Source organism: Spermophilus citellus (assembly GCF_964194105.1).
Source record: "Spermophilus citellus genome assembly, chromosome: 17".
In the NCBI taxonomy this organism is placed as follows: domain Eukaryota; kingdom Metazoa; phylum Chordata; class Mammalia; order Rodentia; family Sciuridae; genus Spermophilus; species Spermophilus citellus.
In genome coordinates, this window is record NC_138199.1 from 1,438,605 (window position 1) to 1,465,995 (window position 27,391).

The 27,391-nt window shown below is 57.6% G+C and overlaps 1 protein-coding gene across 3 annotated transcripts; it reads right to left on the reverse strand.

The window, feature by feature from the left end:
- Positions 1–1,991: 1,991 nt before the first annotated feature.
- On the reverse strand, positions 1,992–25,695 carry MAP2K3 (mitogen-activated protein kinase kinase 3). 3 transcript variants are annotated; one of them, XM_081272423.1, is made up of 12 exons: positions 25,314–25,695; positions 13,961–14,027; positions 13,605–13,653; positions 12,665–12,778; positions 12,289–12,408; positions 11,023–11,139; positions 10,283–10,334; positions 9,742–9,869; positions 9,235–9,312; positions 4,725–4,864; positions 3,647–3,692; positions 1,992–3,111 (listed from the first exon to the last, which is right to left on the reverse strand). In XM_081272423.1, exons 1-12 carry the CDS (start codon positions 25,360–25,362, stop codon positions 3,028–3,030), a joined length of 1,044 nt encoding a protein of 347 aa, XP_081128549.1. In that variant the 5' UTR covers positions 25,363–25,695; the 3' UTR covers positions 1,992–3,027. The 3 variants fall into 3 exon arrangements, with proteins under 3 accessions (XP_081128549.1, XP_081128551.1, XP_081128550.1); XM_081272425.1 differs by lacking the exon at positions 25,314–25,695 and adding an exon at positions 22,168–22,339; XM_081272424.1 differs by lacking the exon at positions 25,314–25,695 and adding an exon at positions 21,724–22,093.
- Between the last annotated feature and the right edge of the window lie 1,696 nt (positions 25,696–27,391).

Genomic DNA, 27,391 nt, shown 5'->3' on the forward strand with positions numbered 1-27,391 from the left:
TGAACAGAACCTGAAAAAGACTGGTGTTGGCAGGAATGTGTTCAAGAATCTGCAAACTTCAAAGTGCTGTCTAATTTAGTCAGGGCTTAGCAAACTGTAACCTACTTGGTAAACTCAACAGTGCTTTGTAACCCCATGGGGGCGGGGGTCGCAAACTGTAAATTACTTTGCAAACCCAGTTTGGTAAGCTGATAAGAGGTTTTTCAATGGTAGAGCTCTGGAAGCCATCCATCAGCTGTCCGGGGCTTGCACCATGATAACCTTCTGTCACCCTGCATCAGCCTCTGAGCCACGTCCACCCGTGGAGCACAGGGGGACAGATCAGTGGGCTCACCCACGAACTCCTGCAGAAGCCAAGACTGAGCTGAGCACAGCAGGCCCAGCCACACCGAGTCCCCAGGTCCCCGCCCTTTCTAGGAGGACCTGGGGGGCGCTGGGAGGCCCGGGCGGAGCTCCACAGGCACGCGGTCAAAGTCCGGGCTCTGCCGCCTCCTGGCGGCGGCAGGAGAGGTGACTGGGGCCACGCCCCTGAGCTCCCGCGGTCCTGCACACCACGCGGGCCAGGACGCGCGCACAGGCACACGCGCGCGCGTGCACAAACGCACCCGCACGCGGCCCAATCCGCGCGCGCGCCCGCACACGCAGGGCTGTGGGATTCGCTCGCTCCCTCCATTCATTCATTCTTTTGTGATTCATTCAGCAAAGGCTGAGCCGAGGCTGGAGATGGCGGTTTTCTCGCGCAGGGGATAGAGTGGCAGGTTAAGATCTGCCCAGATAAAGCCGTCATTGGTTCACCTGGCTGGACCTGACTAAAGGGTGGCCCCAGAAGGCCTCCCAGAGGAGTTGACATGGGAGACTTGAAGCCAGCCACAAGAAGATGGGGAAGGGAATGTTCTAGGCAGACAGCACAGTGAATTTTCAAGGCCGTGAGATAAGAACCAGCGCTCACCATGGAACGATCCAGAGACTAAAGCTCTTGGAAACTGTTAAGTACAGTGCCCCAAGGAAGAGTTAATGGGCAGAGGCCTGTCCCAGAACTAAAGGCTAGAGATGAAGAATGGTGGATGGAGGCCCAGCCTTCACACCTGGCAGTGTGATGGCTAATTCTTCCAGGTCCCATCTGTGCCTGAACAGTCATACTCTACTCTTTGGGCCTATAATTAGCCTGGGGATGAGCGTGTGACCCTTTCCCAGTGGATAAAAGCCACCCCTTAGGACTTCCAGTGGAGCGTTGGGCCCTTTTGCTGATCTGGGAAGCACCACTGGATTCTGACTTATCCCTACAAGGGCAGTGTAAAACTGAGAACACAGCTTCAGGTGGACACAAGTCCTTCAGGACATTAACAGAGCTCCTGGATCTAACTGTACCTGAAGCCTGACACATTCCTGATGTGCTGGGCAAATAACCTTCCTTCTGCTTAAATCTGATGGAAGAGAGTCCCATCTGCCCCAGTCCATGCATCAAGATTCAGAGCTGGACTGGACACTAGAAAGGGGGGCCTTCCTTGGACTGTCTCAACACCACTCGGAGCCTTCTCCACAGTCCTGCTACATGTCCCCGAGCCTCCGTTTCTCCATTCAGTTTCTCCATTTTACAAGTTATGTGGCTTTGGGCAAATGACTGTGGCTCTTTGGACATGTTTTTTCATCACCAATGAGGCACCCGGGTCCAGGCCTGGGCAGTGTCCAGTCTTTCTGGCTGTCATCATGCTTTGATGATAGCAGGACGGGCAGCCTCCACCAGGGGACTGACTGTGTGTGTTCACTGCTCTGTCCCGCGGGGGTCTGGCACCTGGACAGTCACACACTGGAGTATCTTGTCCCAGCACTCTGGGAGCGTGTGTGTCTTCATATGGAAGAGGGCCTGCCAAGTGTAGGGCCCCAGGGGGTCAGCAGGCCTCCCCTCCCCTAAATCACAGTGTCCCAGACCCTCCAAGGAGGAAGAGTAGGGCTTGCTGCGGCTGTCACATAGTTTCACACATTTTTGTCTCTTTTTTTTTTTTTTTTTAATTAAAACAGCAACCAGGTACCTGACCTGACCCATCAGGGGATGGGCAGGACTTTGTTCAAAAAATATATATATTTTCTTTCTTTTTTCTTTTTTTTTTTTTTTTTAACACCAAAGCAAATCCGTAGCTCCTGTGGAGCCAGTCACTCTGGACAGCTCCCCCCCTGGCACCCTCTGAGCAGAGACTCCCTGGCCTCCATCCTGAACAAAGGCACAGGTCTTAGCTTGCTGGCACCTAGAGTATGGAAAAGAAGTGATCAGCTCCAAACCATGCAAGAAGAAAACAACAACAAAAACAGCCAAACCCCACAAAGCAAAAGAAAACGTCCACAGAGGATAAATTAAAAAAAAAAAAAAAAAAAACAGAAAGGTGGACCCACACCACGAGAGGTGTCAGGCGAGAGCCAGGTGACCAGTGTGCCCCCCGAGACTGTCTTCCAGTGCTGGGGTGAAGGCCCAGGGTGGCTCAAGGCATCTCCCTCATGGGAGTCTTGGAGGATTCACATGGCTCATCCCCCTACTCTGTCCTCCACACTAAGGCCAGGAGAGAGGAGGAATGGCCACCAATGGGCCAAAGGGTGCAAAGTCCATTCAGTTGAGAGATAAAAAATATATATATATACAAACATGGGTGGCATCCAGGGCTGGGCCGAGGCAATAGACTTGTCCACAGACCAGACGGGCTGCCTGCTCTTGTGAGGAGGAGCAGCGTCTGGCAGGGGATTTCTGGGCCCCTGCAAGTCCAGGGGCTCAGGGTGGAGACTTGAGGTCCTTACAGCAGCTGGGGCAGAGGCACTGGTGGGGGTCCACGTGGGACCAGCTGGGAGCCCCGCACGTCTAGTTCTTTGGCACTTGGGACAAATGGCTGGTTGCGGAACCATTCTGGAGCAGCCCCCTTGATTCCTCCCAGGACTCCCAGAGCCAGGATGGCAGTAGCTTATGGCTGTGGGCAAGCAGTGTCCCAGCAGAGAGGGCTTTGGGGTGCTGGAGGCCAGAGTCGGGTCCCCAGGTCCAGCCTGCTAGGAGTCTTCTCCCAGGATCTCCTTCACAAAGGCAGCAATGTCTGTCTTCTTGGTTTTGTGCAAGGTGAAGAAAGGGTGCTCCTGATGGGTAACAGAGGACAGTCACCTTAGGGGAACTGCCCCCTCCTTGAACCCAACCCACTGACCACTGAGCCTACACCACTGAGCCCATGTGCTGCAAACTCCTGCTCACCCTTCTAGAACCTCTACCCCTAGGGAGAGAACTCAAGGCTCCTCCTCAGCCCTCCTACGCTGGCCCTCCAGCCCACACTAGCCTGCCTTTTTCCCATAGGGGCCAGTCCTCTGCCTCTGCTTGGAGTGGCCTCTCCACCCTTCCTTCCCCCTGCAGCGAACGCTCATCCTTCCTTCCAGGTTCAGTTCAGATGGCGACTCCTCCAAGAATCTGGCTCTGTGACAGCACTGTCCTGCACCAGGGGCGGGCAGGGAGTTGGAGGGGCGAAGCCAGACAGGCAGGACTGAACGGCTGAGTGATGCAGGGGCCATGCTGAGGAGCTGCCCCTCCGTGTGCCCAGGCTGCCGCTCCATCCCCAGCCCCACCCAGCCAACTGCTCAGCCCCAAAGAAGAGCAGAGCAGGTACCTTAGACCCACACTCACCATCAGCTCCAAGTAGCTCATGCGCTCGGCGGGGTTCTTCCTCAGGCTAGAAGAGAACAGGGTTGACAGACATCACAGAGGAACTGAGTCTAGCTAGACCAGCTGGCCCTTATTGGGCAACAGGGGGGGGTGCATGCTCCTGGGGCTCAGGAAAGAAGGGGCAAGACCATCTAAGGGGTCTGCCAAAATAGGGCAGAATCCATGGATGCAAACTAGGATTTTGTTTTGTTTTGTTTTGTTTTGGTCTCTGCAGGGATCCAGGGAATTTCCATGATACCCAACCCGAAAAGACTCTGCCTAACAATCAATCATACACTTGGTATTCTTAATCACAAGAGGAGGCTCCTGGGAGAAGAAAAGCCTCAATTAAAAAGGAGTCAAGCCAACTAATGAATCTTATCTGCCGGGCTCACCTGTTTTCAGTTTTTCCTATTTTCCAATTAAAGAAAAAAAAAGACGATGAATTTTACTCTGAGTATCTTTGCCCACAACACACAGATGTTCATTTGTTGTTCTCATCATTTTTTAAACTTCTAAATATTTTTAAGATCTTTTTTGGTTTGTTTTCATTTGGTTTTTGGTTTTGTTTTTTGTTGTTGTTGTTGTTGTTTGTTTGTTTGTTTGAGTTTATTTATTTTTTTTTTTTTTGATACCAGGGATTAAACCCAGGGGTACCTAACCACTGAGCAACATCCCCCCGCCCTTTTTATTTTTTTTCTTTGGAGACAGGGTCTTGCTAAATTGCTGAGGCTGGCTTTGAATTTGTGATCCTCCTGTCTCAGCCTCCTGGGATTACAGGTGTGCACCACGGCACCAGGTTTAAATCTCTGTTGTAACCCAAGAATTCCTTAGACAAATTTACCCTTAAACGCCACATAGCTTTCTTCCTCTTTAATTATTAGTTTCTTGTTCTATTTAACCATGGTCAGAAAACATGGTCTGTGTGACTTTGCCTTTTTTTCCGATTTCCTTTGTCAACCTGAACAGGATTGGTTTCTATCACGATCCCAGGAGCCTTCCCTGATTTGGTTCCCAGCGGGTGGGGAGGCGGATTGGGATCCGCAGGCCAGAGACTCACCACTGGGCAGTGAAGTCCACAAACTCGGGGGAGAAACGGTCAGCGGGGAGCTGGGGGGACGGCTCCTCCACCACCTGCTTCAGCTGCTGGAACGGGGTCCCCCAGGACTCGTAGGGGAATCGTAGGATGGCCATCTCAATCTGCGGTGGGGACAGCAGGGTCAGCAGGTCCCCCCGCCACCAGAGGAACACACACATTTCATCCAGAAGCAAAGAGGTGGGAGGGATCTGCGCGCCCTGGTGCAGAGCCCAGAGCCACAAGAGAGGCCGAGGGACTTCAGTCACTGACCCTCCCTGATACGTGTCAGGGGCATCCGTGCTTGAGCTCCTCTAGCAAGGAAAAAAAAAATCCAACCTGGACACGATGGGTTTCAACTACCACGGGTTTTTCCAAACCATCAGATTTTTGGAAGACTCCTTAGCAACCCCAGTTCTAGCTGATCCGTAAAAATTCTGAGGAGCTGGTGGCCACGCTCACCTTCCTGTGAGGCAGCAACCAGCAAAACACCATAATTAGACCATTCCTCTGTCCCTGGGCCTCACAAGCCCTTCCCAACACAGACTCATGTGTCCGTTGCCATTCATTGGGGTTCTTGTTTTCACAGAGGGCAAACAGAAAATAAAATAATTCGTACCCACCTCCCTCCCTGCAGGTGGAAGGAATGTGGGACTGGGGCGAAATGTGTCCGATGGGCTCGCTTGGCACAGCTCAGTGGGCCCATCAGGAATGCAGATCTACAGCTCCTTCTCTACAGAGCCGGTCCCTCACTCAGGGCCGCTGCCTTCCCTCTCTGTCCCTTCACTCTTGCTCTGACCCCTAGACAAGCAACTGGCCTAGTGTTACCCTTCCTGCCGGGCTGGACTTCTGTAGGTGGCTTGGGACCAACTGGTCTCTGCCCCCACTTGGGCTCCTAGCCCCCTGCCCTGGCTTGCAGCAGGTGGGAAGTCACTGTGGAAGAGACTGGCTAGCCTACGACAAATTTGGGGTTCTGGTTTTGACTGCTAGGCTAAAAACACAAATCAGGTCACCTGGGACCCTGCACGGTTCCAGCACAAGGCCTGTATCACCAGAATGAACAGAAGAAACCTCAGCTCCAACAAATGCCTGGTGTTGGCAACTGGCTCCCAAACAGAGCACTAAGTACTGTGCTGAGAAAGGGCCTCTCCATTAGGCCACAGGCCCCTTCTACCCAAGTCACAAACGTCCTCGGACGCAGCGGCAGTGGGGATGACCCTGTGTGCACGTGCCTGTCCTCCACAAACCCCACACAGACTCAGGGCACTTTTTCCTTAAATATTCACAGATTCCAGTGTGCAGAAGTCAGGCCCCTCCATGAGCTGAAAGAGGAAGACCAGTGGCTACCACAGTTTATAGTGCGAAAAATGAAGACGTATACGAAGCCTTGACCTCACAATCCTCCTTCGAAAGACCTCAAGAAATGAAAACTAAAAACTGCCTTTGGCCCAAAGATGCAGGATACAGTGTCACCTGCTGAAGTATGTAGAAAAAGCCTGTGTCTGTGGCCAGCGGTCATTCCCCTACAGGCAGCAGGCCGGGAGGCCCCCGTGACACACCAACCTGGTCAAGCACTTGGCCAATACTTCCTGAGTGTGCCCATGTCTGTCCAGCGTGATTCCCCTTTATGTGACATGGTGTGTGCAGGAGGTGGGCACAAGTGGATGTCCAGAGAGCTCCTGATGCCACCGCCCACCTAGAGGGACGTTTCTCACTGCCACACAGTGGCTCCCCAGGGAGACTGAGGATTTCCAGTGGAAACCAGGGAGATATCCTGCCTTAGGACCAGTAAATGGTTGTAGGGGTCTTTGGAAGAGACGCCTACAAGGGTTTATAACAATTCAGAGGAATGTAAACCAGAGGTAACATCAACTGAAAAACGACAGAATTAAAAGTCTCGGGAGGGGGGTGTCTGTGTTGCTGGGGACAGAACCCAGGGCCTCATGCACGCTGGGCACTCTACCACTGAGTTACATCCCCAGTCCTCTTTTTTTTTTTTTTTAAAGAAGGCACACAAAATTCTAGAAGGAAATGTACAACACTGGCAGTTGGCGGTGGGGAAAGAGTACAGTCATCCTTACCCCCTTTTCCGATTTTTTATTCTGGGTTCCTATTACTTTGGAAACTTGTAGAAGATGAATCTACCCCGTCCCGGGGCAGCTCGTCTCCAGAGTGGCCGCCCCACTTCTCCCTGGGGACTGGCACCTTCCCATCGGGCAGAGAGCTTGTTCCCTCACCTGAAGCCTAGGCTGGGCTCACAGCTCCTCTGACCAATGTGAGGAGGCAGAGAAAGGCCCAGCACTGCCCCCTCAGGAGCCAGCTACCAGGAAAGAATCCCAACTACAGGCAGCCATGCTGGGCGGAAGCCACGGAGAGCAGCCACAGCGAGGAGCCCGCATGGACCTTCCAGCCCAGCCAGCCAGTGCCAGTGTAGCAGAGCTGCCTGATAGAGCCTGGCCTGGTCACCCGAAAGACCAAGTGACCAGACCAGCCCCACCTGGAAGGGGCGGGTGGAGGCTGGAGGTGAGGCTCTATGAAAAACCCTCCATGAATCTGGGGTTGGTGAGCACGTGGGTGGAGGTGCTCGGAGGTGGCCTGCCACTTAACACGCTGGCCCTGTGGGCCTCTCCCATCTGGCTGTTCCTTGGTGGGTTGTGTCCTTTTTATGACGAAGCAGCAAACACAGTAAAGTCTTTTTCCCTCGGTACTGGGAATTGAACTCAGAAGCTCTTTCCACTGAGCTACGTCTCTTGTCCTATTTATTTATTTATTTACTTTGGTGCTGAGGATTGAACCCAGAGGAGCTTAACCACGGAGCCACACTCTCAGCCCTTTTTTTAATATTTTATTTAGAGACAGGGTCTCACTGAGTTGCTCAGTGCCTTGCTAAGTTGCTGAGGCTGGCTTTGAACTCACCATCCTGCTGCCTCAGCCTCCTAAACTTCTGGGATTACGGGCATGCGCCCCCATGCCCGGCCCCTTTTTTACTTTTTTTATGTAGAGACAGGGTCTTGGCTAAGTGGCTGAGGGCCTTGTTAAACTGCCAAGACTGGTCTTGAACGTGCGATCCTCCTGCCTCAGCTTCCTGAGTTGCTGGGATGACGGGTGGGCACCACCACACGTGGCCAACAGCAAAGCCTTTTCCTGAGTTCCGTGAACTGATCTGGCAGATGATCACACCTTAGAAGAGGGGTCTGGGAATCCCCAGGTAACAGCAGGTGGGTCAGCGGTAGTCTAACTGCCAGTCTGGTGGGACGGAGCTCTTAGCTTGTGGGGTCTGCATGAACTTCAGGTAGATACTGTCAGGATCGAACTCCAGGTAACCTGTCGGGGGTCTAGAGAATCCTGGAGGGCACGCCCACCCATCTCCACACCGAAGATGGAGTTGACTAATTCTTACTGTCCCCTGCCCCCAACAAACAACTAGCCAAAGAGGCGAGGGCCGCCAGAAACTTCCTTGGGCCACGTTCTCTCAGAAAAGGGAGGGTGTTGACCCAAGGCCATGCTGCATCAGTCCCGATGGCTAGGATGGCGAGAAGGGACTAAAGGCCACTCTAGCTGGCCACATCAGCTGGACCAACCCAAACACACCAGAGCCACTGTGACAGCGACACTCTTCCCCAGGTCCTGGTCTCCTGCACATCCACCCAGAACAGCGGGGTACAGCCTAGACATTTTCCTCTCCCTCCATTACATTCTCCACGTGGGCATCACGGTGAGTCTTCCCCTCCCCGGCCCCCAGTGATGGAGAGGGAACCCACTAGGGCCCTCTACCCCTGAGCTACATCCCATTCCTCTTTTTACTTTTGAGACAGGGTCTGGCCAACTTGCAATCCTCCCAAGTTGCTGGGATGGGCAGGAACACACCGCCACACCCAGCCACGGTGAGCCCTCTAAAGCAGCCTGACTGCGGAGTATAAATGAATAAGCTTGACCTTCCCTCTCCCTGGTGAAGGGCAGGCATTCTAGAAGGAGCAAGAGGCCCGTCCCTACATCTAGAGCTCGGAGGCACCCCACCCCAAGCTTAGTCCTGAAGGGTGGGACAGCTGCCCCCAGTCACCAAAGCCAAGGGTCCTTTCCGTCTTCCCAGGCTCAGAAGCACCGGGACCCCACAGGCAATACAGATATCTGCAATGACTTTTGCCATCTGGCTTTGGAGATGATTTGCATAGCAAGAGCTCTCTTTGGGATCAGGCGGGATTTCCCAACATGCACCAGGAGTTCTGCGGGCCAGTCCAGGGGGGTTTACATCACATCACAGAACACAGAGGGCATTCGTGATGGGTAAACCCAAACATCAGGGAGTGGACAGTGTCATTCCCAGACCGGAGTTTTGCGTGACACGTTTTCTTCCTAGATTCTGAAGCCAACACTCTTTTCTACGACCTAAACTAGGTGACAGACCCGCCCCTCAATAATTCATGGCCCCAGGCCCAGCCCCAACCCAGCCGCCCGCACCTGACCGGGAAGAGCTGGACCCAGCCCCAGGCCCTACCATGGTGATGCCGAGACTCCAAACATCGGACTTGACGTTGTAGCCCTTCTGGTTGAGCTCGGGGTTGATTCTCTCAGGCTGTGAAGGGAATCAGAGAGAGATGGATGCCCACGCCATGGGGACCACCCAACACTCCCTTCAGTTAGGTCTTGCCTCCCCGACCCCAAAACTGAGTGGGCATTGTGTCCCGCCTGTCCATCTGACAGAGGAGGAAACTGAGGCCAGAAAGAGTCAGGGTCTAACCCCTGCCTCACAGCCAACCCCAGCTGCAGCGAGGGCCAGAGGGGCGCCATCTTACTGACTGTCCATGAGGACAGGGCAGGACAGCCGAGACCGCACGACTTACCCAGGTGGAGCAACCTGGGGCACAGGGAACGACGTGGGTAAAGAGGGTGTGCTCTGTGGCAGGAAACACAGAGTCCGGGGAGACCCTGTCCCGATGGATGAGGCAGCTCCCCCCGCCAGCCCTGTCCTCCCCCAGCCTGGGGCGGGCCCGGCCTCACTCACGGCCATGTAGGGCTTGCAGCCAGCGTCCATCGTCTTAGCCACCGAGTCCACCAAGTAGCCACTGATGCCAAAGTCACACATCTTCACATGGCCCTCCTTGTTGATGAGGACGTTGGATGGCTTCACATCTGCCCAGTGGGGGACACACCATTCTCAGCCCTTGTCTGCCCATGGCCTCTCCTGGCTCCCATGGCGTGACCCAGTGGGCAACCGCGTGTACCAGGGCCCCAAGGATCAGGCAAGGGAACTGAGGTGGCCAGAGATGCCAGCCCAGGTCCCAGCTACCGCTGAGGGAAGAATCCTCAGGTGTGGACTGGATTCAGAGGCAAGGCCTGGGCATTTCACGTACGTAAACTGTACATCAAAACCAGAACCAGCCAGCCTGGCCAGGACAAGAGGAGGTCCAGTTCTTGCTCCAAACACCAGCAGACACGAGAGGAAGTGGTAAAGGCAGACTGGACCCCATGGGACCCCATCACCATCTACCCCCTCCCCGAGCCTCGGTCTGCTCGGCCTCGGGCTGCAGGGTGGGGACGCTGACCTCTGTGGATCACAGACAGCTTGCTGTGCAGGTGCTCCAGGGCCCGCACGATCTGGATGGGGATAAGAGGGGGACAGACAGGATGGCTGTGATTCCAGGCTGCATCCACCATGACACACCCACCACCACAGGGGACACAGCCCCCGTCACGTAGGCGCCTGCCCACAGCCCAACATGGGCCCCAGCTGTCTCGGTGCAGGCATGCTGGGCTCCTGCCTTCCTCCCACTCACCAACGCTGACATGAACCGCCAAAGACCCCTGCAGATCCAAGCTGCATCTCCCAAGGAGCCACCACCATGGCCTACCAGGCTCCCCGGCCCCTCTCCCTCCCCTGGCAGAGCCATCTCCCTGGGGGATGGTGGTGGGAGGTGGGTGGGGAGAGCCTGAGGCCTGGGCACATTTTAAATATTTCCAGATGCTGCCAGGATTGAGAGCCACAGGTATTCCTGATCTCATTTCCCTTTTTCCCTTGGCTGCTGGGATGCCCAAGCCCAGAGTCGCTGCCTTCTTATAGGAATGCTGAGACTCAAAAAGCAAACGCTTTCCTCCAGCTTAGCTTATAACCCTATGAGTTGCCTCAAGGCCCAGGTGCCTCCTCAGCAAAGCAGGACTAGTCCAGATGAAGGCGATGGGCCTCCGAGGGGCAATCACTCTACTCAAGAGAGTCATCACTGTGTGCCTGATAGGCAGGGTCTGGTCCTCTGCTGTGGATCCAGCCCACCAGGCCCGGGACACTTACAGACACAGCGATCTCCCCCAGAATGTCCTCTGGAATGGTCATGTTTTTCTCTAGCACCTTCCGGTAGAACTTGTCTAGGGACGTGTCCATCAGCTCCATGCAGATCCACACATCTCCCTGCAGGAGAGACACCAGACATGAGCAGAGCCATCGAGGAAGCCCGTGCCTGGGCGACCGCAGGCCCATCTCACCTTCGCGGGCCCCACCTCACACAGACAGCCTACTGAGTGACAGCACCGGTCTCCACCTGAGACAGGATGGCAGGGACAGAAGGGACACGTGCCCACGGCTGTTCCCGCAGCAGCTCCTGGCCCCTCCCGTCCTGCCTATCAATTTCTCTCACCTCTCCCTCTCCTCTTCCCTCGGGCCCCCCGGCCCTGCCAGTCCACACGCCCACCTCCATCCACGGGCTCTGTTGCCTGGGTCTCCTGCACCTGACCCCTGACTCCGTGGCATGTCCAGGGAAGAGGAATGACCTCACCGGTCTGATGGTATGACGTGCAGCTCCCTTGTGCCAACTCTGCCCCTGCCTGCCATGACCTCGTCCCCCTTCCCGGCACACCCTGCATACCCTTCCAACCCCAGGGCCTCCCTGTCTGCTGAGGCCTGGTTCCAAGAAGGATGAGTGGTGAGGAAAGCTCGGCTCCCTGCTGGGATGCAGGAGGGGGGACAGAGCCACTCAACAGTGTCACAGAGATGACAAGACACCACCACGACGCCCTCCCTCCCGTCCAAAGCAGCTCCCGTTCTCCCTCCTCAATTATGTCAGCACCTCACCCCTGGCTCAGGCCGACGGCTCCACCCATCCAGCTCCAGGGGTCCTGCATCCCGGCCTCCCCCTCATCTCCCCTCCTCCCGGCTGATAACCCGGAGTCCCACCCACAAGCCCGCCCCTGGATGGACTCTACCCGCCTCGGGCCCACGGCTCCCCAGGCACCGTCGCCAGGAAGGCAGATGGCAACCCAGACAAACCGCAGCACTCACCGAGTGCCAGCCTACACCCTAGCCACACCGCTGGACCTGCATGACCACAGAGTCGCTAGCCTCAAGGAAACCAAGGCACAGAGCAGCGAGCTCACAGCTAGAGGGCAGGGGAGATGGGCGGTCTGGCTCTAGGGCCGGTGACCTCAGGTGGAGAGGGAGGGACTGGGTTTGGCTCCCCCAGGTCTCCCTGAGTCCCCAGCACCTGCACACAGGAGGGGACTGAGTGACGGTGGGTCACTGGCCAAGAGATGAGCTGGTGGCAGGGAACGTCCCCTCACCCACCTCCCTGAAGAGGGCCCCATAGAAGGTGACGGTGTAGAAGCAGTCGACTGTCCGCATGTTGATGTCCAGGTCCATGAGCAGCCGCTTCTGCTCCTGCGAGTTCACGGTGGCCCGGATCCGCTGCAGGGGGAGAGCTGTGGTTCAGGGGCCACGGTGGCAGAGGCACCCCTTACCCTTTACACGGGGCCAGGAGTTCTGGGTGCCCACAGCCTGTCCACCCTACCAAGCTCTGCCTCATCGCTGGTCACGGTGAGGGACAAGCCAGAGAACAGGAAGCCACCCTGCAGGCTCAGTCCCCCCGAGGTGGTCCCCAGCCACCTTCAGGCCAGGTACCCCCCCGGCAGGGCAGGCTGGGGCAGAACGGGGCCCTGCTCACCTTCACTGCCATGACGGTACCACTCTGGGCATGCCGCACCTTCTCCACCACCCCGTAGGCTCCGCGGCCCAGCTCTGAGATGGCCACTAGGTCATCAGCCTCCACTTCAAAGTTCTTGGGGGAACACAAAAAACATGGGGTTGGTGGGGTTGGTCCTTATCCCTCACTCAGCGAAAAGAGAACATGACAAGTTACTCAGATCTCCCTGCTGGGTGGCCTTGGGCAGGTCACTTGACCAGTTTGAGCCTCATACTGGCCTCTATTGAACAGATGAAGCACCGAGGTCCAAGGGACCCCAGGGGAGAGCCACCCTCTGTCCCACACTCCACCCTGGTAGACGGGTCATGCTCCCAACTTCCATTTACCAGCACTTACTACGTACCAGGCCCCGATTTTAGATCCAGGGACTCAGAGCAAACCAAAGACCTGACCCTCCCAAGGGTTCCCTCTGCTGGGAGACACCCCCCCCACACACAGGAATGAGCCAGCAGATGAGCAGGACACGGGAGGGTGAGGCCCTGGGAGGCAAGACCAGCCCAGCGGAGAGGGCTGTGTGCCGGGGCCGCCTGGCACGTGCTGTGAGCACTGCCCGGTCAGAGCCAGGCTTCTCAGTGGCTGTGCACAGGGTACAGACTCCAGGGTCTGGTCCGGAGACCTGGGAGGCCCAGCCATCTGTGTCGACAGGCTATTCGCAAGTGATGTCGGGGTGGAGGGCTCCCCGCCCTCCGTCTGAGGTCAAAGAGCAATGTAGCTCTGAGCTCCCCACAACCTCCCAAGGATGCCATGATCCCTATTCTAGAAGGAAGGTCAGGAAGCAGGCGGCCCAGATCCACAGGGAGCAAGGTGCCCAGGTGTCTGCCACCAGAGGCCCCGCACAGTCCGTGCGGCCCCTTATCAGATGAAGTCGGGGAGCCCCACCCAGGGTCCAGCCAGCACCTACTCTGTCTCCAATGGTAATGAAGGTCCGGGAGTCCAGGTTCCGGGGGGGTCTGTGGAGAGAGCCGACTCTGTGAGCGTGGGGAGAACCAGAGAGTTCTCCAAGAGAAGGAAAAGGCAGGTGGCCTGGCCTTTGGAGATGACTCTAGTGACTTCCTTTCATCAGTTGCTAAATATCCACTAGGGGCTAGGCATAGGTCATGGGGCGGGGGACATCGAACAGACAGCAATGCTTATGAGCCCACAGCTGCCCACCTGGCCAGGTGCTACCCAGCCCCATTCCCTGCTGGCTCCGCCCACTGGCCCCCCCCTCAGACCCGGAGCAGGGTGAGCCAGGGTGGTCAACTGAGGCCGACTCACGTGGGGTTGGGCACAGCGGGCTTAGTCATACAGGATATCCGCAAGTCCTTCCTTCTCTTGGATTTTCCTAAAAGGAAGAAAAGGTGAGATGTCTGGTTACTCCATCCATCGATGTTTTCCCCCTGCGCTGGACGAAACGGGGGACAGAGATAACTCCGGTGCTGCCCGTCTCAGACGGAGTTGCCCGTTGTAGTCAGTGCCATCAGGCGGACAAGGCTCCGTCTACCTCCCTGGCCGAGAAAGAAGGGAGCAGCCCCTGGCACCGGAATGGGGCTCCCCGAAAGAGCCCAAGCCCCACCCGACCCTCCTAGAAGCTATGCCACAGCCATGACCTTCACATCAGAGCCGCCTGACCCCACTGTCCACCGGGGAGGCCACACATGTTCCCTTATTCTGCTGGGGGATGGGGGTGGAGAGGAGGCTTGGGCAGCCCAGACACAGCCTCGGGGATCCAGGCCAGGGCTGCCCGGCTGAGGTTTTGCCAGGCTCCAGCCCTCCTGACCCTGCACAAGACCTAGGCCTGGAGCTTCTGTTATGGGTTTTGAACTGGGTCTCTTAAAAAGAAAAAAATTCACATGTTGAAATCTTAACCCCGGGACCTTGGAATGTGGCCTTATTTGGAGATAAGTTCTTTACAGAGGTGATTAAAGGAAAATGAGGTCACTAGGGTGGGCCCCAATCCAGTCTGACTGGTGTCCTTATAAAAGGGGAAAACTGGGACATCGGAGAAAGGCAGACAGGGAAGGGGAGGTGAAGGAGAGACACAGGGGAGACGGCCTGGTGGGTCTCTCCCCTGCAGCCTGAAGAGGAGCCAGCCCAGCCTCCACCTCACTGCGGCCCCGGATGGTGAGAGAGAAGGCACAAGCCGCCCAGTCCAGGGTGCTTCCCTGCAGTCTGCCTCACGGCTCCCCCTCCAACCTTGACGCAGGCGTGGGAGGCAGGAGGCAAGCCCAGCTCCATCGGGCCCCAGCTCCACTCCCGTCTCCTCTCCCAGCCGCGATCTCCCCGGGGGGTCACTCTGTGCAGACACCCACCTCAGAGAGCTGGGCCAGGTGCAGGCTGGGGAGTCCTGGGTGGGGACAGCAAGCCCTGGGCTTAGGCCTGGTGGGCAGCACAGGCATCCCAGCCCAGGGCTCTCCCCCCAGGTCAAAAGGGCCACAGCTGGGCTCCACTCCCACCTGCTGGCCTGGACCCCCCTGCCTCTCGGGACCTGGGCCTGTCCCCTCTGCAGCAGCGGCACTGACCCCAGAAAGGCCTCTGACAGGGAGAGACTAAGGCACCGGCCTGCAGCCCAGACGGGCAGGGACTTCCTTCCGCCCCAGAGGCCCATGCGGCCCCGCTGCTCCGACCAGGAGACTGAGGCCCGGCACGTGTGGCCAGGGCTGCTGGCTCCCCGGCCTGGTGTTTCCTGGGACATGGTGCTGTCCACGTGCCTCAGCTTCCCACCCATGAGGTGAGGGCACTAGACAGGGTGAGCTCTGGGCAGTGGGGCTGGGGGCCTCTGTAGCACTCCCACCACCACGAAGCTCCTGCCTTCGCTGCCCTTCCCAAGGCCACCTGAGGCCCTCACCCCCTCCTCCCCAGGCAGGCCAATCCCCGGGGACAGGCAAGAGGGCCCTGTGTCCACACCTGCCCGGCACGGGGCTGGCACTCAAGAAGGATCTACGTTGATGGAGGGGGCAGGGCACGACTGGGCTGGCGCACGCGGGAGCACTCCTGAGTCTGCCCTTTGAACGCGGCACAGCTGTCATGTGATCAGCAGCGACAGCCAGGACCCGGGAAGCTGGGAGGTCTGCCAGCTGTTCCCAGGAGCCCTGAGGCCAGGCTGAAGTTTTCTGAGCCCAGAAGTAACTTGCTCAGGGCACCAAGGATCTCCTGGGTGGCAGAGCTCGGCCAGCCACAGGCCTGCCCCTTGGAAGAGCTTCTGCCCACTTCTCTGCCCACCCACTGGCCCTTTGTGTCCTCACGTACCACCCCATCAGCCATGGCCATTGAGGCCTGGGAAATGCCCAAGGTCCTGCCACCACCTGCCAAGGAGACCCTTGTCCCTTAAGCCACCTCTGAGCCATGTTCAGATCCAGTCTCAACCATGCCACAGAGCCACGTCGGTGGAGCCCAGCTGGGAGCCACACAGGAGGTGGCTGATGGGCCGACTCCCAGAGGCCAGGCCCAACTGCGCAGTGGCCTGATGCACCTCCGTGGAGAGACAGGCCTAGGCTCTCATGCTGGAAACAACAAACTGGCCTGGGGACCCAGAGGCCACCCAGGGTCTCCCCAGGTCTGGCACAGTCTACATGACAAGGAAAAAATAAATGAGAAAAAAAAAAACAAGGCGTGTGGGACCACCAGCTCCTGAGAGAGACCCTCTCCCCTGCCTCGGGATCAAAGTCACCGTCTGGGCTCCAGGGGATGATCCGGGCAGGGGCTGAGGGTTACACTGCAGCAGCTGGAAGGTGGCCGACAGAGCAAATCTTTGCAGCTAGTGGTGACCCCGAGACACAGACTCGGAACCTCAGGAACCTCTTATCTGCAAAACAGAATATGGCAGAAATGCCACCCACCCACCCTGCGCGGAAGTTGGGGGACCCTGTGGGTGCGAGAGGTCATAGGATGGCCAGGCCTCAGTTTCCCCATCCGTCAAGGGCCAACCCCCACCCCGGGGCTGGCAGCACACAGCCTGGTCTTGCCACCTGCCCTGAAGGGATAAAGGCCTGCGTCAGGAGTGACCTGGCTCCACAGGGCAGCCGCACCAGCTGTCGGAGTGGGCGAGGCCACCACGGAGACAGCCCAGAAACAGGCCTCGGGCCACCCGTGGATGCCACTATCTGCTACCAACGTCAGGGGCGGGCCAGATGGCCAGGCAGCCCGGGGCTACCCAGGTGTGGCTCAAGGTAGCGACCGTCACCACAACAAAGAGAGGCTCCGGGGCTGCCAGGGCCATCCACAACAAGCCCGCCAGCATCCAGCTCGCAGGGCCCTGGTACGGGCGAGCCCAGTGCCAGGCGGCCGGATGCGTGTCCTCAGGTCACTCTGGACCCACAGCAGCCCCTAGGCAGGAAGTCAGGCTGGGTGGAAATCCGAGAACGGTCTGAAGTCACCACCCCGCTGCCACAAAGGTACCGACAAAACTCCTGCCCTGTCCCCTCCCACCCACCCCTCACTCGCTGCGCACGCACCATGCCTTGAGGAAGACACCTCCTTTCCCACCTCAGGGCCTTTGCCTACGCCATTCCCCCTGTCTAGAATGCCTTTCCCTGCAACGCGATCCAAGCTGGGACCCGGCCCTGCCAGTCGCCTATTTAGAGGCCCCCCCTGACCACCCCAGGTAAGGAACCGATGTGGCTGCTGAGACGTAGGTGGCCAGAGGTCCCATCCCCACCCAACTCAGCTGGCTACCCCCATCCCGCAGGGTTGTAGAGAGACCTCGGCCAGACTGACCCACAACTGCACAGAGGGAAGAGCCTCGCCTCAATAGCTGATGTTCATTAGCTGCAATGAACCAAAGCCTGAGCTGAATACCTGACGTTCTCCCTAGTGCCCCAGATGCTCTCAGAGAAGTCCCCCAAGAGCTTTTGGGAGCCAAAACTGCCAAGCATCCACAGGGAGCAAGGACAGACCTGAGAGGTGCTCCTTTGTCCCCAAGGTCCCAGAGACCCTGTCCTGGGGCTTTGGAGAGAAATCCAGGGGCTGAAGGAAGAGTGCTTCTTTGACTGAGGACCTACTACATGCCACTCCCAGGCCCGCCCCATCCAGCCTCACAGCCACTCCACGCCACCAGCACTGTCTGTGCCCCTGTGTCACACGTGAGAAACAAGCAGGGCTGAAAGGGAGCCGCTTCAGGGCGTGCTCCGGCCTCCCACTGCCCAGCTGCGTGTGGCCACCTGGCCAGGTTCCAGCCCCCCAGGGCCCTGGGTGCCTCCCCACCTTCACCTCACTTTCCACTCTGCAGAGCGCAGGCTGGGGGTTCCCATGGCCCATCTTACAGCATCCACCGTCCTCCACACCCAGGTCCACCCCCACCCCCCCCGGCCGTCCCGGCAGGGGGAAGGTAAGACTGGCGTCCAGCAAGGCAGAGGTCAGGGATGCTGCTCAACAGCCCACATCACACACACAAGCCCTACCGCGGCCAAGGGATTCTCTAGTCGGAGATGTGCACAGTGTTGAGGGGGGAAAACCATTCAAACAAGAACCACCGAGGCTTAGAGGAAGCGGAGGGGGTGGCATGGAAGGAGCCCAAAGAAGCCGGGCCCAGGAACAGGGAGCACAAAGGGTTGTAGGCAGGCAAAGAGGAGAGGCTGGTGGGCCACAGGCAGGTCCTCTCACCCAGCAGGGGGACCAGACAGCTGACCTCACAGAGATCAACATGAGAAATGGTCATCTCCTTCCCCCACCAGACCTCACTGGGCTGGACCCTTCATCCCCAAGGATACCAAAACATCTATTCTGCCAGGCAAGGTGGTGCACACCTGTAATCCTAGTAATTCGGGAGGCTGATGCAGGAGGACTGCAAGTCTGAGGCCAGCCTCAGCAATTCAGCAAGACCTCATCTCAAAAACAAAAAAAAAGAACTGGAGGTATAGCTCAGTGGTAAAGCACCACCTGAGTTTAATCTCCCATTAAAAAAAAAAAAAATCCCTTACCCTTGACCCAAAAATTGCACCCTCCAACAACCCACCCCCACACTCTAACTTCCACTGACATTTAGTAAGCACCAACCACACACTCAGTCACGCACTGAGTGCCACCAATGTTCCTCAATTACCTCCTGATCATGCCCAAACTCCTGCATGGACATCCAAGGCCCTTCACAGCCCTGTCCCAGAGAGCCTGGTCTGTCAGTCCACACCTGCTGATCACACACTCCTTGGGACAAGCATCTAAAGCTACTAACATAAGCCCAGCCCCGCAGGTGAAGAGCTGTTGATACAGCCGCACAGGCTGAGCACTGCACCATCTGCATTGCATCTCATCTGAGCCCCTCTCAGCCACCCTGTGAAGCAGGAACTAATCTGATCTCCATCTTGCAGATGAAGAAACTGAGGCCAGGGGTTTATGAAATCAAAAGCCTGGCAGCCCGTCTCCCCGACACGGTAAGCACCGACAGCCAAAGAGCAGTTTGTGGAAGACAGGAAAAAATGCAAGAAACGTTCTTCTCATTCCTTTGAGATTTCTGTGCACAGCTTCAGCTGCTAAGCGTAAGGAATTTCAATAAAATCAATAAGAAAGAAAGGGGCCTGGTTAAGTCTGGGTCCTGGTACTGATGGAGTCTGGGCTCCGAGTCCTCGCCATCTTAAGGGGATAGCTGGGCTCACCTTGCATGACCCGGGCACCGAGCAGCAGGCTGCTCAGAACTGCAGTCAGTGTCTCCGAGACTCAGCTGATGTGACACACCAGGGCAGCAACCCAGCCAGGCCTGAGCCCCTGCCTTCCCCGGACCACGACTGAGTAGCCACGTCATCTGCCCCAAACCACTCTGGCAGAGGCCAAGTGACCAGGAGTGGTACCAGGAAACCTGGCTGCGGGGATACCAAGAACAAGTCAAACTCCCTCTTTGAGTCTGTTTCCCGCCCCTGGGTGTGGGTGTGCAATGACCGTGACCTCCAAGAGAGGGCCAGCCAGGGTAAAAGGTTGTTAGGATAAGTCCCTGCTCCCAAGGCAGACCTCTGTGACTTTGGGCAAGTCAGTCCCCAACCCCAGGCCTCGATTGACTCATTCATAAAATGGGGGTGATAACAACAGGACACATTACTGAATAACCACGAGGGCTAAGTGAGACCGTGCACATAAAAAGCCTGCACAAACAGCTCTGATCAGTGGTTACTCTGACCTGGAGCCCTGGTGCACAATGGGCCCCGTGCACCAGGCCTCAAGAGGCCATGACTGGAAATGGGGGCTTCCACGTGAAGAGGGGCACTCCCTCCAGCTCCAGCTCTGGGGGTTAGGAGATCAGCCAGGCCAGCCCCACACTGCCCCTTCTGCAGAATGACTAAGCAAAGGCACCTCGTCTTGACCAGTGTCCTCTTGGATTTTATTGTCATCATTGCTACAGAGCAAAATCAGTGCACTGGGGAAAGGTGTTCTTGGTTGGAAAAAAAAAACACTCTACGTGGCTCAAATGCAAATTCAGCACTGACCAGCAACCACGGTGTCCCTGGATGGGAGAGGTCGCATTGCTTCTCAGAGGAAACAGGCTGGGGAGGTCACAGGGCAGGTCGGGGCAGAGCCAGGCCTCAGACCAGCCCTGCTGTGTTGGAAGTTGCTGCAGGTGAGTGGGGTTGGGGAGGCCATGCCTGCAGAAGCCTGCTTGCTCTGAGGTCCACCAGAAGGCCCAGTCACAGACAAGGACGAGGAGCGGGGTGGGCATCCCCGGTTCTGTGCCAGAGCTGTCCTGACAGGCCTCCGTCACACCGCCATTAACAGGGTGCCAGCCACGCTCCTTGCTCCCCACCAGCTTCTGCCCCCCAACTCCTGCTCTGATCTCCAAGGCCCTTCTCAGCCCTGCCCCAAGGAGCATGCCTGTCACTTCACACCTGGACTGGGGACGTGGCTCAGTGGTAAAGTTCCACTGGATTCAATCCCCAGTATTAAAAAAAAAAAAAAATTCAACTTTTAAAAATAACAAAGAAAAGTAAACAATGATTAACATAAAAGCTAGACAGCTATGGAGGGAGAGGGAAGGGAAACAGAATGCACAGGGGTTGGGATCCGGGTCGAGTTGGATTTCTTTAGCTGGGTATGATGTACACAGAATTCATCCAAATCTCATTTTTTTTTTTTTTTAAATACAGAGGTGCATTCTTTGTATCCTTTTGGTATCTGTGGATACATTTACAATTATTAAAAAAAAAAAAAAGCTGCTGGGACCAAACATCATAAGGAGGGTCACAGAGCAGGGGACAGACCTGACCACGGGCCCATTCATGGCAGGAGGGTCTGGCCAAGTCACCCAGGGCAGGGGACTGGTGGACAGAGGGGCAGCTGGACGCAGCCTTCGCAGAGAAGCCAGGGCCGGACGTGGGACACCAGCTTAGCTGTGACATCCCAGAGAGGAATCCACAGGGAAGGGGGAGTATGATGGGCACTGGGGACTGGGGACCTGTCCGTACCTGGGACTGAGGGTGGGAGCCTAAGGACCCTCCCTGGACTAGAGGGTAGAGGGGACCTAGATCTGGTGTCTGAATCTCGGAGGGGCCCAGCAGCTGGCTGAAATCTCTTTTGCAGGGGCAAACCTGCAAAAAGACTCAGTCACCCAGTTCTCTGGTCCCCACCTGCTCGTCCCAGCTCCAGCTGGGGGACCAGAGGGTATCAGGTACACAGAAGTCATCCGACTCTCATTTTTCAAGAGGTCCTGAAGCCTGACACATCATGGCCAGCAGTAAAGTCCATCCTGCAGGGACGCCCCGTGTCCCTGAGTCCTTAAGTGCAGGAGCAGAAGCCCCCCACCCCACCCCACCCCACCCACCCGCGCGTCCTGTTGAGTCACTCGACAATGAACAGTAGTCACAACCATCACAGTTATCAAACAGATGCCATTTTGCCGGACAGACAGTATCTCTGATCTTCAACCACCACCCTGCCAGGGACGGGGGTTTACCCAGCTTAGACACTGAGGGTCACAGAGGGCATGTCCCTGGCCAAGGAGGCAGGACAGGAAGCTGGCCAGTCAGGATTAGAACCCAGTCCCACTCCATCAGAGCGGAGGCTCCACCCCCCACCACCACTTCCTGCCTTTCTGAGGAAGGCCGTCCTGCTGTGACCATTACCTGACACTTGGCCACGGTGGAGAGAGGCTGTCTGCATCTACACAGGCAGGGGGTCCCCGTGCCCATTCTGCAGGGGAGGAAACTGAGGCTTCTCCTCTGAAAGAGGGCCCACGCACGTCCAAGAAACTGAAATCACTGACTTGAGTGCAGAAAATACACCAGACGTGACTTGTCTACTGTCACCTCGAAAAAGGAACCCAGCTTGGGACCTGAGCTCAGGCAGGCGGGCTCCAGATCCGAGTTCCTGACCTCCCCACAGCTGTCCCGGGCAAGCTCAGGCAGACCCACCCGGCCAGCCCAGCTGACCCTGTACCGCCTCTGCTGTCCCTGAGCTCCGGGCTGCACATCTGAGCCCAGGGAGTCTCTTGGGCCAAGGGCAGTAAACATCCACTGTCACCTGCTCCCGCTCAGTGAGCAAGAGTAAGCAGAGCCCCGTTTGCCTACCAGAGGAAGTTTCTGGATGGGACAGAGGGCCAAACCAAGGGGTCCTGGCCCAGCGCCCAAAGTCCAGGCCAGGCCACCTCCTGCACCTCAGCCCAGGGCCAGGTGCTGCCCAGGGGCCGGGCACACAGGCCTCTCCTCCCCAGCCAGGCCAGCATCACCACCCTGTGTGCTGCAGGCAGCCACTGGCTGGCATGCCCAGGGTGAGTCAGCACCACCGGGCACTGCTGACTCACCCACCGGAAGCCCAGCTGCCCCAGCCCTCTCCCCACAGGCCCACGGAGAACTTTGCTCCCTTCAGGCCCTGAGCCACGGGCTGGCTGATAGAGAGTTTCCTGTGCGTCACACCAGGGGTGGGGGAAGTCCCAGAGGTGCCACCCTCCAGTCTTTCCGACAGCCGGGGAAGGAGGGGGGACTGAAACCACAGAAGGCAGGGCCAGGCCAGGCCAGGCCAGCACAAGGCTCCCTATAGCCTGGCCGGGCAGCCAGGAACTGTGCACCCACCCAGCCACGCCACAACATGTCCAGTGGGTGGCACTCCCAGGGTGGCAAGAGGCAGAGGGAGGCCCTGCTGGGAACAGCAACACCACACACATGGGGTCCCCCCCCAGGACCAAGGTGGCTACAGACTCGGGTCATGCTGACCACACGTGTCCTGCACGCCAGCCCCAGCCCCCGGCTGCCCTTGGCCTCTGACGCCAGCCAGAGATGGCATGGGGGAGCCAGCAGGGCTACGGGACCTACAGAGAACTCTCCTGGCACAGAAGACAGGGCAGGTGCCTGCTGCCAGGCAGGAAGCCCAAAGGCAGGGCACCCATAAGGTCCGGCCCCAGCCACGCCCTCCTTGTTTGAATTCCTCTGAGGAGGTGGAAAAGAGCTCTGTGCTGGGCCCAGTGCCCGGGACGGGGAGGGCATGGGTGAGGACCCCTGCTCTGTGCATTCAGTGAAGTCAGTCCCCTGTGAGGTCTTGGTTTCACATCTGTCAAACGGGTCAGGTTGCAGTGGCACGCGCAGTGTGTCAGCTTGGAAGAGCAGCACACAGGACAGGCAGTCTCCAGGTCTGCCTCAGTCCATCCTCCAGGTCTGGCCTGGCCTCCAGGAGATGCTCAGTGGACATGGGGGTGTCCCACAGCTTAGTCAAGCTGGATGCACAGGAATGGGACCTAGGGAAGCGCTGGAGAGACCCCTGTCAAGACACACAGTCCTGTGGAGCCCCAACTCCATGCGTCACCGTGATGCACCTTACCGAGGTACTTAGTGCCTCTGAGCCTCAGTTTCCTTATCTGTAAGCAGGGTTGTGACGAATCAATGAGACCCACACATGGCAATGGAAAAAGCTTGTTAAGTAGCAGCTCTTGGCATTCTGGGGTGAAGGGAGATCACGGTTCCCCCACCACATCCTTCTCAAGACCCCTGGGAGGACGCGAGACCCCTGGGTTTGGTCTCTGACAGCCATGCAATCCACAAATCATCCTGCTGGAGATTCACCCCAGCTCTCTGCAGAGGCCTAGTGAGGGCAAGGTCAATCCTCAAGTCACACAGCACATGGGGGTCCAGCAATGTCCCCCTATAACACTGTCCACCCATGACTCCATTCACAATCCCGCAACTTCCTGGGAGAGCTGAAATGCCTCCCAAAACAAAGAATGCCTTCAACTCCTTCCCATGCTCTCCCAAGCGGCGGAGAAGCGTCTGATTTCCCGGTTCCCAAGATCCACGAGATCTGCACCGGCGAGCTTCTCCCCAGCCACCTCCCCCGGCGAGTGCCTCCTGAGTTACTCACAGCAGTTGGGCAATGGTCAGGGATCCGGCCTCCCACTTATGTAAGACGTAATTACCCTGCCCACCCAGCTCCAGCCCACAGCCACTGCAGCCAGCCGCCAGCTGCAAAGGCCAGGAAGGGCCCACACCCTCCCCAGGACCCCACTGGCTCCAGAGGTCTGGGCCCCTCCAGAGAGAAGGAGGAAAGGAGACAAGCCCTGAGGGCCTCCAAGTGCTTCTGTGACCTTCCTCCTGCTGCCTCTGCAGCTGCAAACCAGAGGCAAGGCCCGGACCCCACGTGGCTGAGGCTTTGCAGGAGGAGACACGGTAATAATAAGATGTGCAGCAGCTAGCCCTTCCTGAGCACCTATTATGTGCCACACATTGCACCATGCGGAGCTTTTCACCAGCTCACCACCACAGCTGCTCTGGTGCATTCCCAATCTCACGTCATTGACTCTTGATGTCCAATTTACAGGTAAGGACACTGAGGCTCAGAGAGACATTGAGGGGCTTGCCAGGGGGAGGCAGCAGCAGGTTCAGAGAGCTGGGAGTCAGCCCATTCACGACAGACATGTCCGGTTTGGAACCCTCTCACACAGCCCAGCCTACTGAAACTCAGACATGCCAAAAACATCCTTTCCTCTTCCTGAAAAAAAATCCCCCTTTTGCTCTCTCCAAGTCTTGTTCTTCCCTCACCTCGTGATAAATCCTACTGCTGCTGCTGCTGCTGCTACTGCCACAGCCACCACAGCCACCTCACAAAAATTTCCAGGAAGGCCAGTTCCTTGGAGAAGAAAAGAGCAAGCCCCCACTGGCCTGGCAGCCAGCCCAGGTCCCAGGCAGCAGGGACAGGCTGAAGACACCACGATACAGGAGCTGGTGAGCTCCCCAAGTGCACAGAGAAGCTGCAACTCAAGTCGAGGACGAGCCCCACAGAGAAGGGGCCAAGAGATATTCTGGGGAGACCAGCCCGGAGGGAGAGTAGAGTTCAATCCCATCCTGGACACAGCGCCACAGCCCAGTGAGGCTGGCAGACGGGGGACCCAGGTGGGGATCAGAGTGAATCCCACCTGGAGACAGCTTAATTTCTACCCAGGCTGCACCCCTAAGGCCCCCATGAGGAGGTCAGGGTGAGGTTCCTGACCTGGAATGGGGTGTGCAAGAACAAATTCCTAGCTCGGGTCCAGCCGGGGAGATCTCAGGGCCTGGGTGCAGTCCCAAGGCCTAACCTGGGGATCCAGGTGAGGTTCCAGGCTGGCACAGAGACCTCAGCCCGAGCAGGGAGGGTTTCTGAGCAGGAATGTTGCTGCCAGGACCCGGTCGGGGGTTCCCACGACTGGGCTTGGGCGCGGGGTCCAGGTCGCTGTCCCGGCGGGCGCGCCTACCTTTGGACTGAGGCATGCTGGCGGGCTGGCTCGGGGTAGGCGACTCCATGCTTGCAGACGGGTCCCGGGCGATGGCGACTAATCGAGAGGGCAGCGGCGGGCTTCACCGGGGCCAAGAGCACTCATGGCTGCGGGCGGGCGGCCCCCGGGCGCGACGGGCGAGCAGAGGCGGTAGCAGCGGCAGCAAGTAAACGTCTGGCCACGGGCGGTGCCACAGTCAGACTGGGCAGAGCCGCTGGGGCCTCGGCCGGACGGCGCCGACTCAGGTCCCGCCCCCTCTCGCCGATTGGCCCGCCCGTCTCCAGGGCCCGGCCCCTGCCTATCAAACGCCGTCCTGGTCCTGCCCGTCAAGCACAGACCACGCCCACCGCGAGCCCAGGATCCGACCCTGCCCACAGGGGTCTGTCCAGCCCGCCTGCCCCTCGCCCAACCCAAGCTCGGTCCAGCTCCGCCCCTCCCCGGCGGGAGCCTGCACCTTCTCGCTGCCAATCAAGACATAAGCCCCGCCCACCCCGGGAACCCACCCTCCCGCCCTCTGCCTGTTCGATTCGAGCCCCGCCCCTTTACACCCCCACCCCCACCCCCACCCCCGCCCGGTAGCCCCAGCGGGTGCGCCGCGTGGGCGCGTCCCCGGTGCGTAATCTAGAAAAACCCGGAGATTCCCCCAGGGTAGTCCCACGGCGCTGGTGCTACCGGGGTTAAAAGTGCGCTCCTGAGTGAGACCCGGGTTCAGCTCTAACTCAGCAACATTGTAGCGGGGGGTGACCTTGGGCAAGTCGCTGACACCCTGGGCCTCCTGTTTCCGCCTCTGAAGAGCGGCGATAACCGCCCTGCCTCCGGGGCGCAGCCGAGGAGCACAGGAGCCGGGCTCCCCGTAAATGTTTGTTGACTGACTGTTGTAAAGGGCTTAGCACCTTACCCCCCACGTGCACGCACTTATGTCCTGCATCAGCAAACATGCACGAGCCCCTACGCGTGAGAGGGACCGTGCCAGGGTGGAGGAGCAGTTGGTGAACCTGATGGTGGCTCATGACAAGTCAGTGCAAGTAGCCTTCTTTGTGGTGTCGTGGTTAGGGCCCCCCCCCTCCCGTGGAAGGAATTGAGTCTCCAAAGAAATAAGGTATCATTTTGCAACCTTTGGCAAACCTCGACCAAGGTCCCAACTTGGCTTCCTCCTAGAACTTGTCTCCCTCCTGCCCTCCAGCTCATCTGTATAATGCCTACCTAGGTCAGTAACTCTCTGCTCCCACTTGGAGGACTTTTAGGGACCACTGACCAGTCTGGAGCTGGGAATCAGGTGACTCTGGACGGAAAATCAGGGCTTAGTGAAGTCAGGAAGCCCCGGCAAAAGTCAAGGGGTCAGCCCTGGCATCCCAGGCTGACATAGGTCTGGGTCCTGTCCAGGACCTCACCTGAGGGAAGCAGATTCCACCCGTGGAGATCAGGGGACTGACTTCTGCTGCCTGTGTGTAAAACGGGGACCCTACAGGGCCTCACCCACACAGTGGTGGGGAATGCCAGATGAGATAAGAGGGAAAGACATTATAATTATCATTATTCTCTTCCTGTGTCTCTTGCTCATTCTTTCCGGGCAGTAGGATGGAAAATCATGAGTTGTACTAAAAAGAGATATGGATTCCAATGCCAGCTCTCCCACTTCCTAGTCGGATGACCTTGACAAAGTCACTCAGCACCCCGAGCCTCAGTTTACTTAGCTATGCTGTGGAATAATGAAATGCTCTGCTCAATCTTGGAAGTACCTAGCCTAGAACTTAGCATTCACCTGTGCAGGAAATGAGTTCATAAACACCCTGAAGACCACCTCCTACAGTAAGTCCGGAACACCTTGGGACCTCCACTTACCTATCTGAAAAATGGGCACCCAGTAGCAAATATCTCCCCTACCAGAACTGCAAGCCCGGTCTGGCAGGTTTTCTGGGTTTAGGTCCCTGCCAACTGCTCCAGCTTCTACTCCTCCCAGCCTCCTCCTTTCCCACCCTGCTTCTTGGTATGTTGAGAGGTCTCAGTGCTGTCCCTTGAACATGCCAACACGGGTCTGCCTCAGGGCCTTTGCCAAT